Consider the following 17,350-nt stretch of genomic DNA (forward strand, 5'->3'; position numbering starts at 1 on the left):
GGCCTTCTTGGTGGCAGGGGCAGGCCGCTTGCTCCCGCCCGCCAGGTGGAAGATCTCTGTCCTGCCCCCTCCTCCTCACCCCATCTGATGATACCTGGGGTGAGGCATCATTAAACTGGGAGCAGCCTTCCCCCTGGGCTGCTCCATGCTGTAATTTGTTCCATTGGTTGCAGCATCTGTCAGTGGAGAACTGCCCCTTTAAGTAGAGAGCCTCCAGCTGACAGATCGTACTGCGCATGCGCAGCCCGCCCGACGCGCAGACCAGCAGCGCGGAGCCCGGAGGAGCAGGTAAGTGGCTCCAATTAGTGCATTGCCTGCTACGATCGCGCGGGCAACCCACTAATTTCACCGGGCGCGGAGGCCACGCACCCGAAACCCAACCCGCCGGAAACCCGCAGGCCTGCTAAAATCAGGCCCATTGTCTCTGCTCTGGTAGTGCATTCCACAGCCTTAGAATCCTGTGTAAAAAGCTTTCTCGTGCTCTCCGTCTTAAGTCTTCTACATTTAATCTTGTACCTCTTATATTCATCCTCATTCTAGACCCCTCAATCACTGGAAACAGTCCGTTTCTACCAACTCTATCCCGTCCCTTAATAATTTTAAACGCCTCTAGCAAATCACTCCTTAATCGCCTCTGTTCTATGATAAAGGAAAAGCTGTTGATGGAATCACAGAATCTTACAGCACAGAAGGAGGCCATTCGACCCATTGTGCCTGTGTAGGCCCTTTCAAAGAGCTATCCAATTAGTCCCACTCCGCCATTCTTTCCCCACAGCCTGAAATGTTTTTCTTAGCAAGTATATATCCAATTCCCTTTTGAAAGTTACTATTGAATCAGCTTCCACCTTTCAGGTAGTGCATTCCAAATCATAACTCGCTATGTAAAACAAATTTCTCCTCATGTCCCCTCCACCAATTACCTTAAATCTGTGTCCTCTGGTTACCGACCCACTTATTAGTGGAAACAATTTCTCCTTATTTACTCTACGAAAACCCCTCATAATTTTCAGCTTCTCTATTAAACCTCCCCTTAACTTTCTCCGCTCCATGGAAAAGGATCCCAGCTTCTCCACGAATGAGGTTATGTGGAGAAACTAGTTTAATTCTGGTAAATCTCTTCTGCACCTTCTCCAAGTCCTTGACATCTTTCCTAAAATGTGGTGCCTAGAATTGGACACAATACTCTAGCTACGGCCTAACCAATGATTTATAAAGGTTTAGCATAACTTCCATGCTTTTGTACTCTGTGCCTTTTTTTTATAAAGCCAAAGGCTCATTTTTTTTTTTAAAAGCAGCTTTGTCAACTTGTCCTGCCACCTTCAAAGATTTGTGTATATGAACCCCCCGGACTCTGTTCCTGCATTCCCTTTAAAATTGTATCATTTCATTTATATTGCCTCTCCTCATTCTTCCACCCAAAATGCATCACCACACTTAGGTGAAATTTAATGCAGATGTCATGTGTCTGCTCATTTCACTAGTCTGTTTATGTCTTCCTGAAATCAGTAACTATCCTGCTCACTCTTTCCTACATTTGGAATAGGAAATAAAGCAACCTTCTTGGGGCGGGGGGGGTGGGGGAACATCTGATAGAAAATCTTTACATTTGTTAAATCCTATGCCAATTGCATTGATATTTTACCCATCAATACCCCTGAACTATTGTAGACCTCAGCAGACCTGATCAGATTCAACGGAAGAAGAGTTGTTCCAAAATACATTAGGTACTTTTGTGCGCTATTTCTTTTTAAAACCACAGGCTAAACTATCACCTCTCCAATATTGATAATAACATGGCTATAAACATGATTATGGAGAGAAAATTTTAAAACTCCTGATTAAAATGTTGCTTGTAAAAACTGGGAACTATAGCACTGCAACATTGCTTCAGTTGGATGAGTGTCCAGTTCAAACATCAGAAATGTTACAAAGCCTAAGCTTTGCTGCATCAATCCTTCCCATATAATAATCAGTCTTAAAACATACTCTGAACAGATTCTGTACTATCAATATGTGCCAACCAAGAAGCAATTAAGCAGCTCATAAATTGAGCTCTAACCAATGAGCTGCAGTGCATGCTTCAAAAATCCACCCAAGAAACACATTGATAGTTGGATAAGTGTTAGCTCAAATGAGGAAGTGGAGCAAGACGGAAGATGCATCAGAGGAAGAAAGTCAATGTTCAATTACTAAGTTTGCTTTATCATTTTCTGGAACTTCACTATTTTGGGTGAGTGCAGCCTGATGTGCTTCCTGTCCCAGAAAAAATGTAAACAAAGGAAACCCAGGATTGTACATAAACTACCAATTAGCACACTAAGGAGCAAAAAATTTTAGTGAATTCCCCCACCCCAGATTCAACATAATAAAAATGACAAAACTGATATTCAGTAAATTTATATCTCTTGCCGAGTGAGTGTTGGTCCTCATCCATTAAGGAAGAATTTAAGTCTTTGTGAGGTATAAACAAAGCTTCAGAAACCAGATTTTGAAGTTGGCCCTCAAATTTTAGGCTCGTCTGCTTAACCTTTTTTTGGTCCTCAGGAGAACCATTTATCTTAACCCATGTATAGAGCACCTTGAACAAGACCTGATTTCCCAACTTTTTCAATACACTGTATCTGGAATATGATTATAATGAGCAAAGCAAACATGAAAACAAAAAAATAAATCTCTGTGACATTACAGAAGCCAATTATCCATCTTACAGATACTGTTAACAGTATATGTAAGAATTGTATGTTAACAACATGCAGAGTTCGCAACATGTAGTTCAACATTTTGACCTGAATTAATTTCTAAACAATTCTCTGAAGTTATCACATACAAAAAAAAATTAAGCATGTAAGCAGGAAACTATGGAGATAGTACACTACTCTCTCACTTCTGGAACCTAGGCTCAAATGGAGTCCAGGCTAATGAGATGAAAGTGTCTCCTTTCTCCTGCTACCAAGTGAATGATGTCGGGCAATCTTTAAACTTAGCTCTTATCGGTTGTGGGCCCACAGTGTACAAATTGGCACTCCGATAAGTCATAAAAATGGCTGTTCAAAATAGGAAAAAAATATATATACTGGTGCAGAAGGCAGTTCTCTTCTGAGCTTGGGGATAAGGCAGAGGTAGAGATGACTTAATTCTGCATCCAACTATCCTGTACCCAACTGGGAGTAATTGATGCTGACACTAGGTTCCCAAAAATAGAATAATGTTGCTTCTCCTAGCCCTCAAATCCACACCGATGAGCACAAAGAACATGGGGCAACAAAGAGAAAGAAAGTAATCTATATTTTCTGTAAATGACAGTCAAAAATATAAAGTTTTGGTCTCTATTTTTAGCATAAAATAACTTAACTAAATAGAGTGGTACGGTATACTAGATCTCCAGCTCATGGGGCCATGGTGTAGTGGAATGCCAATTTCATTCCAGCAACCTGCACATCATTCTGCTGTCAGTCTACTCGGGACTTGTAGAGAAACACCAGGGCTTAAATTTTAACAATGAGGCAGGACCTCAGCAGGGATGGGAAACCCAGAAAATAATTTTGTGCATGTTCCTGAGCGATCGTGACTCAATTGAAGCCACTTAACTGAACTTGCAGGTTTTGCGTCCTCAAGCTGTGCAGCGGGCGTACTGCGCACCCACATGACTAGTTTAAAGCCCACTATTTAAAGGGCCACAAACAACGCATTTTGAAGGAGAAAGGAGTATGGAACGTCCTAGAGCAAAGCCTGCACCCAGGTTCTCAGACACTACTAGACATTGTCAGAAACAGGAGGAAGGTGCGAAACCCACCGGACAGGAGGAAGAAACCTGGTTTTGCCACCAAGGCGGCGTGGCTGGAGGTTGCAGACCAGGTAAACAGCACGAGTTTCGGTACCTTGAGTGTAGCTGCAAAGCAGGAAGCAATTTAATGACCTAACCAGGTCAGGAAAAGTGAGTAGAGTTACTGATGCACCTACATTCTGTGGTGAACAATACCACCCACTCACACTGCCCTGCAAAGCCTACTCCATCACATCACTTCTCACACCCACTTAAGGCTCCGTGTCAAGTTGCCTTTGCTTCATTGTACCCGTGGGAAGCCAGCCATTGAACTTCAAGCACGGCTCACAAATGAGCCGTGCGGACTCTGGATGCCGACATATTTGCCACCTTAAACAGACGGACAGATATTTTTGTCGTGGCCTTAGAATATGTCACAGATTTGCTCCAAGCTGCTGTCCAGCAGAGTGGTAGAAGTGATGTGGCCGTGGCCTAGCTGAGTGATGGTGGCGAAAGGGGACATGAAAGTGGGTACGCCACTCAAAGTGCTCCCACGTCTCACCCCCTCACCTGGTATCAGTAATGCTGCCCCCTCTCCAGATGGCTAAGTCAGCCCCTGCACAGGTGGAGCAGTATTTGGAGGGGCCCGCACAGGCTCTAAAACCCAGAAGTCGTAGGCCAAAAGCATCTAAGCAGTCTGGGCATGAATCTGAGCAACCTGCCACTATCTCTGCTGCAGCCACAGGAGATGCGCCACATAGAAGCTGTAGGAAGAGGAAATCAAAAATTTTGTAATCAGCAAGGAAATGCACAGGGTGTCTGACAGACTGTCCTGTTTTTCATTTATATTCGTTTTTTTTATTAAATTCACACCACTGCCACATCTTGCCCATTTTTAAGTCTCTTGTGACAGTGCCCTTTTATAAGCTTCATCATGAACTGTGAGACTTGATGCTACCATTGGGTGCATTTACAATGGGTGTATGTGTAGTTGTAAGACTGTTTGTGCAACCTGGTTTAGGTGGGGCAGTGGGGGGGGTTGGTTACAGGTGGTGTGAGTACCTGACTACAGTCACTTTGCAGATCTCCTTATGAGAATCTATCAAATATGAGTGACTCTCTGGCATCACGAGCAGCCAGGTGAGACACTGCACTGCCGGTGGTTCGCAAATCGTCCTCCTCCTCCTCTTCCTCATCATCTTCAATGCTGATGGTAAGTGTGGCTGCTTATGGAACGCATGGGACCTCATCCACCGGTAACCTTCTCTGTTGAGCGATGTTGTGCAGGATGTAACGCGTGGTTATTATTCTACACACCCTCGCCAGTGAGTTCTGAAGGGCTCCCCCAGATCAATCCAGGCACCGGAAGTGCATCTTCAGCATTCCTATGGCTTGTTCAATGACAGAACCGGTGGTGATGTGACTGTCATTGTACCCCTCGCTGGTGGGGTCCCTCAGAGATGTCATGAGCCACGTCTGCAGGAGGTATCCCTGGTCTCCAAGCAGCCAGCCCTAAAGTCTGTCTTGTGCATAGAAGAGGGCAGGGATGTTGGATCCGCGCAGAATGAAGGAATCATGGCAGTGGCCAGGGAATTTGCCACACACCTGCAGAAACCTCTTCCGGTGGTCAGAAACCAGCTGCACATTGATAGAGTGATATCCTTTTTGGTTGACGAACAGTCCTGGCTCATGTGCAGATCCTCGGATTGCTACGTGTGCGCAATCAATTGCGCCCTGTACCCGTGGGAAGCCAGCCAGTGAGTGAGTGGAAACCCACTGCCCTTTCAGTCTGGCTGATGTCGGCGATGGAGGGAGTTGACCTAGTCGGATGCCTTGGCGAACAAGCCATCCGTGACCTGTTGTATGCACTTATGTGCAGACGACAGAGATCCTGGTGAGGTCACCGGTGGTGCCCTGGAAGGATCCGGCGGCGGCGAAGTTGAGGACAGTGGTGACTTTAACTGCGACAGGCAATGCGTGTCCACCAGGCCCAGTCAGGAGCAGCTCTGCACGAAGGAACTTGCGGATGTCTGGGACTACCTGACAACTCAATCTGAACCTTCGTAGGCACTGCTCCTCAGAGAGATCCAGGAAGCTCAGCCTCTGCCTGTAGACCCTCTCATGAGGGTAGAGCCTCCTGCAACGTCAGCCCCTCCATTCTCCCCCTCACTGCTCTTCTGCAGGTCCTTGTAAAGCACCTCTGTCCTGTGGAGCTGCAAGTCCCAGAACTGCATGCTGTGCCTGCCGCGGATGCTGATGTACCTCCTCCTCAGATGTATTGCTGAATACATCCATTGCCCCCCCCACCCCCTCTCAGCCTGGCGATGTCAGTTTGAGGGGTTCCAAAATGTAACTAAATATGTGTGAACACAAGAATTGAGAGTGTGAACAAAGAAATCTCGGTCTAAACACAAAGAACTCCCAAGCCAAAGGTTTGTCTAAGAGAACTGATTGCCCTGCTACAAAAACTCACTTTATATTCACACATGTCACTCACTGGTTTAAATGTCCAAATGGCTGTCGGCTGCAACTCGCCTCTGTTTCTGTGGCATGTTTCAGAGGCCACAGGAAATACGTTCAGGTGCCCATCCCTCAGGTTACCCAACTTACCCTTTCATTTCTTTGTGGCCTGGGAGGAGGGGGCCCCAGGTAGAAGGGACAAAATCACTTTAAAGTACATTACTCTCAAAAAACAGATTTAAACATTTTCCAATCGGTTTCAAAACTTTCAAACCTGAGCCACTTCAGAGATTTGTCTGATTTGTGGGGGAGGTCAAACTTCCCAACTATGTCCATTGTTTAGAGAAGTCACTGATCTCCACCCACGCACCAGTTCCTGATGATCACATGAGCCAAGAGCACTGATTAAGCCATTATTCAGAAGAAGTAGCTTTAGAGTTTGATCTCATGTCTACAGCTAGAGGAAAGCACAAGCTTTGAAGTGGTTCATGAATGTTAATGCTCATTAACTCCATGTTGTACAGTTTACAAAAGTGAAATAAAAATGTAAATCTTAATCAGATCAATGTTCCAAACTTTTTTCCTTCCGTCTGCTGTATGTTTAATAGAATCTGTAGCTCTATGTGGCATTAAACATGCCATCAGCCTCCACTGCCTCCATGGTCCAGCTCCATTGGACTGCCCTCTCACGGTACCGATCCTACCTACCTTAATACAACCAGCACATGTCCTCATTCCCGTTATCGTCACCTCCAGAGGTGCCGTAGGATTCATCCTTCTTTTTTATTTGCATACTGCCCCCTCAGTGACTTTATTCACAGGTCAGCTTCCATGTGTATTTTGAAAACACCCAGCTCTACCTCTCCACCACCTCTCTCGCCTCATGACAACTGTGACAGCAGACTATCTGTCTGATATTGAGCCTGAAATTCCTCTAACTGAGCATCTGAAAGATCGAAGCCATCATTTTTGGACTCTGCTGAAAACTCAGCTCTTTCTACCGAATCCATTAGTTTCTCAGGCCATTTGCTCAGAATGAATCAGACTGTGTGAAAGCACTGCATCCTGTTCAGAGCTAAATTTCAAACCCAACATTCCATTCATCACCTCCACAACATCACCCACTTCCACCCTCATCTCCCAATACCATTATCCATACTTTTGACATATCTCAACTCAACATTAAGTGCCAGGCTATGACCATCTCAAATATGAAAAAGTCCAGCTATCTCCACTTGACTATCAATGGTACCACTATTGCTGAGTGCCCCAACAACTCGGGGGTCACCATTCATCAGAAGTGAACTGGACCAGCCATATCAACACAGTGGCTACAACAGCAGGACAGAGACAGGGTATTATGCGCTGAGTGGTTCACCACCTGACCCCCGCAAGGCTTTTCCACCGTCCGCAAGGCTTTTCCACCGTCCGCAAGGCTCAAATCAGGAGTGTGATGGAAAACTCACCATTCACCTGGATGGCTGCAGCCTCAACAACACAAGAAATTTGGCATGATCCAGGACAGAGAAGTTCATTTGATTGGTGCCCCTGCCCTCGGACTCATTATCCACCCCCTCCATCACTGGCATACAGCGGGTGGAACATATACTACCTACAGGATGCAATGCAGCAACTCACCAAGGCTACTTTTATCATGAGAAGAACATGAGCAGCAATGTTGTGGGATCATCACCTCCAAATTCCCTTCCAAGTGACACACCAACCTGATCTAGACATATACTGTGCCATTCCTTCATCGTTGGGTCAAAAGCTTGGAATTTCCCACTTAACACTATTGTGGGAGGAATTGTGCATCATGCAGTAATTCAAGGCAAAGGCCCAACACCACCTTCACAAGGCAACTAAGGATTGCCAATAAATGTAGCCTTGCCAGCGTTTTCCACTTCTCAACAGCACACAAAAAAAGCCAGCCCTGTGCCGAGTGAGACCACCGGTTCGTACCCAGATTATGCAAAAAATGCTGTAGACTTGAACACACTAAGTACTTGACAGAACTGAATTTACAATAGGACCCTTGGAGCTGGCCGAGATTAAAGTTTCATCCCATCAGTCTGTTTAGTTCTAAACTCAAGACTGAGGTGTAACAAGGTGCACTAACCCACTATCTTTCCCAGTCCCCTAATATTTAAGTGAAATTTAAATTTTTACTAACATTTGTAATAAAAAAGGCAAGGCATTTATTTATAAATTCATTTTTGGATAGAGTAATTTTCTGAAGTTGACATCAGTTAGGCATTGGAAAAAAAAAATTAAAAGTCTTAAACTGTACACCGATGAAATGCAAGACCATACCTTTGAACCAGGAGGAGGTGTCAGACCAAGAAATGCATAAACTCCATTATCTTCCTTGGCATTGAAGAAAGCATCAAAGTCCTAGAGTGTCAAGAAGATCAGTGGCATAAAAATCTGGAATGTGTTTGTACTGCACTAACAAGGCGGCTTTTAAATAACACTGGCAATATCAATACAAAAATCATTAAAATAAGATCTGATGTACCCTTTATTCTGAAAAAAAGAAGTGAACAAAATATTATTTAAAAATCAAACAAACGAACAGCATTATCATTTTCTAGTTTGCTAATTATAAATACCCCAGGGTAATAAAGTCCAATTTGATGGACCCAGATGAAAACTTTAAGAACATCTCCTGTGATAACTTAGCATCAAATAACAAAATCCCCGCATCTTTGCAAAGTAGCCCTAGATTTAAAAGTATGAGAGGTGATCGCCTGAGTAAGTTTTAACATTAGCTAGAACTACCAGAGAAGGCAGGAAGTACACTTGGAAATGACATGGTTCCATTACTCAAGGCCTCTCTTCTAAATTGGGAGATGTCAAAAAGACAGAACTATTTTTTTTTATTATTATTGGTAATCAGGCAGGGTTCAATGCTAAGGTTCAATAAGCACCAAGCAGCCTTGTATCAATTGGCTGAATTTGTCCAGTAAAGTATAGCAGTGATATGGCATCACAGATATGCTATAAACTACATGAGGGGGCATGCTGTAATGATAAAGTTGTAGCACCACTATTTTACCAATACAAGTATAACCAGAACCACACTCATCACTCCCATTTGGGATCAAGGAGTTAAAAATAATCAGACGAACGTGATATAACATATAACAGACACATACATATCACCATGCGGCAAGGGAAAATGCACTGGTGGGCACAGCCAGCTGTCCTCTCATTTATCAAGGAAGTTGTGGAGCATGGGAGGCCTCAGGGGCAGAGGTCCAGGAGAGACATATTTGATGACGTCACCAATTTAACACTGACGTGAAGTAAGATATTATACAAAATAAGCTAACAAATGTGATTCAGTAAAGATACAAGCAGGATAGTTCAATAACTCAAGTTTTCATGCCCCACAGATCATTGTTAACAGAAATGCAATCGTATATAAAAAATTGGAGATGGGGGTGGAAGAATGTAAATTTTAAGATTTGAAAATTAAGAAAATATCAGTTTTTCAGAAAAAAAAACTTACCCCACAATACAGTTCATCATTAAAGATCTGTGGAGGGAGAGGAATGCCATTCTGTGGGCGATTTTCCCCCGGTACATTCCCCCGCATCCACTTTCTGTTGTCTTCATTTGCTGCTATATCCATTTCTTTAAAGTCAATTTTATTGGCTTCTAGGAAACCCAGAACATCCTGTTGTTTCTTCTTGATCTGTGAACAAGATCACAGTTGAGTTGTGCACCATGGAAATAAGCCAAATGAAGCAGCAAAAAAAAGCAGAGAAACAGGTCACACAGTTTTATTGCCATTTCCAACCTTGGCGTACTGTTCACAACCACTGCATCTTATTTCACTGAGCTGAGCTTCCGACATTTAAAACAGAAATAGACAATTTCCTAGAAGTAAAGGGAATTAGGGGTTACGGGGAGCGGGCAGGAAATTAGACATGAATTTAGATTTGAGGTTAGGATCAGATCAGCAATTATCTTATTGAATGGCGGAGCAGGCGCGAGGGGCCGATTGGCCTACTCCTGCTCCTATTTCTTATGACCCCATATCCCCATCATTACCAAGACCGCCTATTTGCATCTACACAACATCGCCTGTCTCTGCCCGTGCCTCAGCTCATCTGACGCTGAAACCCTCATTCCTGCCTTTGGTATCTCTAGACTTGATTATTCCAATGCTCTCCTGGATGGCCTCCCACCTTGCATCCTCCATAAACTTGAGCTCATCCAAAACTCTGCTGCTTGTATCCTAACACGCACCAAGTCCTGTTCACCCATTACCCGTGCTCGCTGACCTACATTGGCTCCCTGTCGAGCAACGCCTCGACTTTAAAATTCTCATCCTTGTTTTCAAATCCCTCCATGGCCACGCCCCTCCCTATCTCTGTAACCTCCTCCAGGCCTACAATCCTCTAAGATCTGTGAGCTCTTCCAATTCTGGCCTCTTGCGCATCCACCATTGGCGACCATGTCTTCAGCTGCCAAGCCCTAAGCTCCGGAATCTTTCCCTTAACCTCTCTTTCCTCCTTTAAGATGCTTCTTAAAACCTACCTCTTTGATCAAACTTTTGGTCACCTGTCCTAATATCGCTTATGTGGCTCGTGTCAAATTTTGTTTGATAACGCTCCTGTGAAACGCCTCAGGAAGTTTTACTATGTCAAAGGCGCTATATAAATCTAAGTTGTTGTTTCACGCGTCAATCCTCCCCAAGTACTTTATGTAAACTCAAGAGTGGTATGAGCAGTTTATGGACTACGTGGGCACACCTTCCACCAGAACAATCAAGAATTTGCCTAAATGATAGATGTACATATAGATGGTGAATGAGGCAACTTCAGTTAAAGGATAGTAGATGCATGTTGCAAGTTAACAACCACTTGCTCAACTGAGAGGCAACGATACTTATTCAAACACACGCTATCAGTAGAAACAGGACTGGAATGCAACCCAAATAGCCTGTTGGTGTAAAAATCAGGTATTTGCCAAGTGTCGGAATGGTGATTTTTTTTTTGAATGCCTACCATCTACAATATCCTACATAAATCTCCCAACTCTGGAGCAAGCCCTAAATAACCAATTTCAGAATCATTTCTACTCCCACTTTGGATCTTTTAAAATTATGCTGATCAAAACTAGGCATCATTCTCTCCCCACAAATATAAGCCCCATTTACAAAATCTGGCCTGGAATAAAATGCTAGTGCCCTCTACATCAGGTTGTGAGCATTATAAAGTATTTCCAATTTCTGAAATAATCAGATGCCATGGTGAAGATTAAGGGAAAACACAATCAGAAATTTAGTGTGGTGGCAAGTTGGGTAGTAAAGAGAGGATGAAAACTGAATTTAAAAACTTCTTACACAGTGAGGAAAAATGTACAATATGAAGAACACAATAAAATATAAAACAGATATGTAATAGAGTCCATAAGAGACAGCAATAAGTATGAGAATTTCAAAATTGCTTATGTAAACATAAAGGGTCACGACTAAATTATACACATAGGTTTGAAGAAAACGTTACAAGTTCCATTCAAAAAGTCTCCAAATGAAGAACCAGGTCAATCATTTTTCTCTTCCCAAAATCAGATCAACAAGAATTTTAGCCTCGGTTCCCAAAAAGCTTTGCTGCTACCTTAGCCTTGAAGTAGATTCTGAGAACGAGATGTCATGGCTACAAACAGGAAACATTTAATGGATTACCTCTTGCTTTTTTTAAATTGTAAACGGTCAGTTTTATTACAACAGTTATTAACATTCCCTCTCAAAAAGCTTTAGCTTAAAAAAATCAGAGCCTTGAATTTACCCTACATCTTGTAATTGTATTCGTCATTTGCAAGGCCATAGTTTTATGGTGACTGAACAAGTAAAATTCAGTTTTTATTACAAGGGATTCTAAGAGTTTTATTAGTATTCCAGGGACCGAGTTCTGTCCATTTATAATTAGGCCCATTGGTTTATATTGACTGAATAAGAGAAATTCCTTTGTTTAAAAAAAACAGGATTTTTACCACTGGTTTCAGAATCGTATTGTGCAATTTCTCCATTTTCCGTGAAAATCACAATCGACAATGGTCTTCGTCATTTGTAGCTCCAATATATATTTACTTAGATTCCTTAATATTAAGTCTATAATTCTCTAGTGCTGGCCTGGCTCAGTTGGTTATATTCTCACCTACAACTCAGAAATTGTGGTTTCAAATCCTATACCAAGGTTTTAACTGATAATTTAGATAGAACTGAGGGCGTGCAACATTTAATGAGATACTGAGGGCCAGTTGTCTGTTTTGGTTGGCGTGGGATGATTAAAGATCCCACGGCACTATCCAAAGTACAGAAAGCTCTCACCGTGTCCTAGTCAACAATCCTTCCTTATGTCCTGTCCACAAGGGATAGATCCAAAACAGATCTAGCAGCTCAAAACTGGGCATCCATGAGGCATTGTGGGCCATCAGCAGCAGCAGAATTGTATTCCACCACAATCTGTAACCTCCTGGCCCGGCATATTCCTCACTCTACCATTACCAACAAGCCAGGGGATCAACCCTGATTCAATGAGGAGTGTAGAAGAGCATGCCAGGAGCAGCACCAGGCACACCAAAAAATGGGGTGCCAACCTGGTGAAGCTACAACTCAGGACTACATGCATGCTAAACAGCGGAAGCAACATGCTATAGACAGAGCTAAGCGATTCCACAACCAACAGATCATGTCAAAGCCCTGCAGTCCTGCCACATCCAGTCGTGAAAGGTGATGGACAATTAAACAACTAACGGGAGGAGGAGACTCTGTAAACATCCTCATCCTCAATGATGGTGAAGTCCAGCACGTGAGTGCAAAAGTCAAGGCTGAAGCGTTTGCAACTATCTTCAGCCAGAAGTGCCGAGTGGATGATCCATCTCGGCCTCCTCCTGATATCCTCACCATCACAGAACCAAGTCTTCAGCCAATTCGATTCACTCCACATGATATCAAGAAACGGCTGAGTGCACTGGATACAGCAAAGGCTTATGGGCACCGACAACATCCCAGCTGTGGTGCTGAAGACTTGTGCTCCAGAACTAGCTGCGCCTCTAGCCAAGCTGTTCCAGTACAGCTACAACACTGGCATCTACCCGACAATGTGGAAAATTGTCCAGGTGTGTCCTGTCCACAAAAAGCAGGACAAATCCAATGTGGCTAATTACCGCCCCATCAGCCTCTCAATCTTCAGCAAAGTGATGGAAGGTGTCGTCGACAGTGCTATCAAGCAGCACTTACTCACCGATAACCTGCTCACCGATGCTCAGTTTGGGTTCGGCCAGGACCACTCGCCTCCAGACCTCATTACAGCCTTGGTCCAAACATGGGCGAAAGAACTGAATTCCAGAGGTGAGGGGAGAGTGACTGCCCTTGACATCAAGGCAGCATTTGACTGAGTGTGGCACCAAGGAGCCCTCGTAAAATTGAAGTCATTGGGCAAAAAAGGACCAAGAGATTGATTAAGAGGGGAAAAAACAGTATGAGAGTAAACTTGTAAGGAACATAAAAGTGGACTGTAAAAGCTTCTACAAGTATGTAAAAAGAAAAAGATTAGTGAAGACAAATGTAGGTCCCATACAGTCAGAAACGGGAGAATTTATGATGGGGAACAGTGAAATGGCAGAGCAATTAACAAATACTTTGGTTCTTTCTTCATGGAAGACGACACAAATAACTTCCTAGAAATTCAAGGGAACCAACGGACCAGTGAGAAGGAGGAATTAAAGAAAATTAGTATTAGTAAAAAAAAGTGCTGGAGAAATTAATGGGACTGAAAGCCAATAAATCCCTAGGACCTGATAATCTGCATCCCAGAGTACTAAAAGAGGTAGCCTTGGAAATAGTGGATGCATTAGTTGTCATCTGACAAAATTCTATAGATTATGGAACAGTTCCTGCAGATTGGAGCATGGCAAATGTAACCCCACTATTTAAAAAAGGGAGAGAAAACAGGGAACTACAGACCGGTTGGCCTAACATCAGGAGTAGGGAAAATGCTAGAGTCTATTATAAAATCCATCTATATTATAAAAGGATGTGATAACAGGACACTTAGAAAATATCAACGGGGTTAGACAAAGTCAACATGGATTTATGAAAGGGAAAATCACATTTGACAAACCTACTGGAGTTTTTTTTGAGGATGTAACTGGTAGGATATGGGAGAACCAGTGGATATGGTCTATTTGGATTTTCAGAAGGCCTTTGACAAAGTCCCACATAAGAGAATAGTGTGCAAAATTAAAGGACATGGGATTGGTGGTAATATACTGGCATGGATTGCAAATTGGTTAACAGACAGGAAACAGAGAGTAGGAATAAATGGGTCTTTTTCGGGATGGCAGGCAGTGACTAGTGGGGTACTGCAGGGATCAGTGCTTGGGTCCCAGCTATTCACAATATGTATCAATGATTTGGATGGGGGAACTAAATGTAATATTTCCAAGTTTGCTGACGACACAAAACTAGGTGGGATCGTGAGTTGTGAGGAGGATGCAAAGAGGCTTCAAGGCGATTTAGACAAGTTGAGTGAGTGGGCAGGCAAATACTTGGCAGATGCAATACAATGTGGATAAATGTGAAGTTATCCACTTTGGAAGGAAAAACAGAAAGGCAGAGTATTGTTTGAATGGTGATAGATTGGGGAATGTTGATGTACAAAGGGACCTGGGTGTCCTTGTACACCAGTCACTGAAAGCAAACATGCAGGTGCAGTAAGCAGTTAGGAAGGCAAATGGTATGTTGGCCTTCAGTGCAAGAGGATGTGAGTACAGGAGCAAGGATGTCTTGCTGCAGTTAACCAGGGCCTTGGTGAGACCACACCTGGAGCAGTGGGTGCAGTTTTGGTCTCCTTACCCAAGAAAGGATATACTTGCCATAGAGGGAGTGCAGCGAAGGTTCACCAGACTGATCCCTGAAATGGCAGGACTGTCGTATGCAGAGAGATTGGGTCGATTCGGCCTGTATTCACTCGAGTTTAGAAGAATGAGGGGATCTCATTGAAACACATAAAATTCTGACAGGTCTAGACAGACTGGATGCAGGGAGGATGTTTCCCATGGCTGGGGGGTCCAGAAGGAGGGCTCACAGTCTCAGGATACGGGGTAGCACATTTAGGACTGCGATGAGGAGAAATTTCTTCACTCAGAGGTTGGTGAACCTCTGGAATTCTCTACCACAGAAGGCTGTGGAGGCCAAGTCACTGAATATATTTAAGAAGGAGCTAGATAGATTTCTGGACACAAAAGGCATCAAGGAGTATGGGGAGAGAGCGGGAATATGGTATTGAGATAGAGGATCAGCCATGATCATATTGAATGGCGGAGCAGGCTCTAAGGGCCGAATGGCCTACTCCTGCTCCTATTTTCTATGTTTCTATGAATCGGGGGGGGGAAAGCTCTCCAGTGGCTGGAGTCATACCTAGCACAAAGGAAGATGGTAGTGGTTGTTGGAGGCCAATCATCTCAGCCCCAGGACATTGCTGCAGGAGTTCCTCAGGGCAGTGTCCTAGGCCCAACCATCTTGAGCTGCTTCATCAATGACCTTCCCTCCATCATAAAGGTCAGAAATGGGATGTTTGCTGATGATTGCACAGTGCTCAGTTCCATTCACAACCCCTCAGATAATGAAGCAGTCTGTGCCCGCATGCAGCAAGACCTGGACAATATCCAGGCTTGGGCTGATAAGTGACAAGTAACATTCGTGCCAGACAAGTGCCAGGCAATGACCATCTCCAACAAGAGAGAATCTAACCACCTCCTCTTGACATCCAACAGCATTACCATTGCCGAATCCCCCACCATCAACATCCTGGGGGTCACCGTTGACCAGAAACTTAATTGGACCAGCCATAAAAATACTGTGGCTACAAGAGCAGGTCAGAGGCTGGGTATTCTGTGGCAAGTGACTCACCTCCTGACTCCCCAAAGCCTTTCCACCATCTACAAGGCACAAGTCAGAAGTCAGGAGTGTGATGGAATACTCTCCACTTGCCTGGATGAGTGCAGCTCCAACAACACTCAAGAAGCTCAACACCATCCAGGACAAAGCAGCCCACTTGATTGGCACCCCATCCACCATCCTAAACATTCACTCCCTTCACCACTGGTGCACCATGGCTGCAGTGTGTACCATTTACGGGATGCACTGCAGCAACTCGCCAAGGCTTCTTCGACAGCACCTCCCAAACCCGCGACTTCTACCACCTGGAAGGACAAGGGCAGCAGGCACATGGGAACAACACCACCTGCACATTCCCCTCCAAGTCACACACCATCCCTACTTGGAAATATATCGCCGTTCCTTCATCGTTGCTGGGTCAAAATCCTGGAACTCCTTACCCAATAGCACTGTGGGAGAACCTTTACCACACAGACTGCAGCAGTTCAGGAAGGCAGCTCACCACCACCTTCTCATGGGCAATTAGGGATGGGCAATAAATGCTGGCCTTGCCAGCAACGCCCACATCCCATGAACGAATAAAAAAAAACTAGCACCACCAGAAACACAGATTATCTGGTCATTCGTCTTAGTTCTGTTTGTAAGATCTTGCTATATTCCAAAATAGTTGCTGCATTTGCCTAGACACCAATCGTTGCATTTAAAATTAATTTATTTAATGTGATCCATTTGAAGATGTTTCTGAAAGATTTGAGAAGGCACTACCATAAACACAATTTTTTCTTCTTTATTGTTCTTAAGAATCTCTAGTAATTCCTCTGCAATAAATTTACACAATACTCACAAACTGTAAATAACAAGCAGTATGGTTCTAGAACTGAACCCTGGGAGACTTGAATCTACTGAATTAAGAGGTTCCATAATACCACAGAAAACTATTCTTTGTTTTGCAATATGCAACCAAAACCATAATTAACCAACCAATTTACAACTTCGTCCTGGATGAAGCATGTTGCCTTCATCATTACAAGTCTCTTATAAGGAACTTTAGCATTTTTTAAAAACCATAGTTCCCACCCTGGTCTTGGTATTGTAGGTTTATTATTCCTCAGGGAAATTCACCCCCCCCCCCCCCCATACCACCACAGTCCTCAAAATAATCACAAAGATCGTTATATAATGGTCACTACAGTCAAAGTATTCATCCCCAT

The 17,350-nt window shown here is 43.7% G+C and overlaps 1 protein-coding gene across 5 annotated transcripts in view; it reads right to left on the bottom strand.

Annotated features, from left to right (window-relative positions):
• sh3bgr (SH3 domain binding glutamate-rich protein) overlaps nucleotides 1-17,350 on the bottom strand; it is a 59,300-nt gene that overhangs the window by 20,377 nt on the left and 21,573 nt on the right. For all 5 annotated transcript variants that reach the window (XM_067993285.1, XM_067993286.1, XM_067993289.1 and 2 more), the window contains exons 2-3: nucleotides 9,738-9,923; nucleotides 8,537-8,617 (exon numbers count right to left, since the gene is read on the bottom strand). In XM_067993285.1, coding sequence (XP_067849386.1) covers nucleotides 8,537-8,617; nucleotides 9,738-9,923 — 267 coding nt within the window. The remainder of the gene's footprint in view (nucleotides 1-8,536; nucleotides 8,618-9,737; nucleotides 9,924-17,350) is intronic.

This window comes from Heptranchias perlo, chromosome 11 (assembly GCF_035084215.1).
Source record: "Heptranchias perlo isolate sHepPer1 chromosome 11, sHepPer1.hap1, whole genome shotgun sequence".
NCBI lineage: Eukaryota > Metazoa > Chordata > Chondrichthyes > Hexanchiformes > Hexanchidae > Heptranchias > Heptranchias perlo.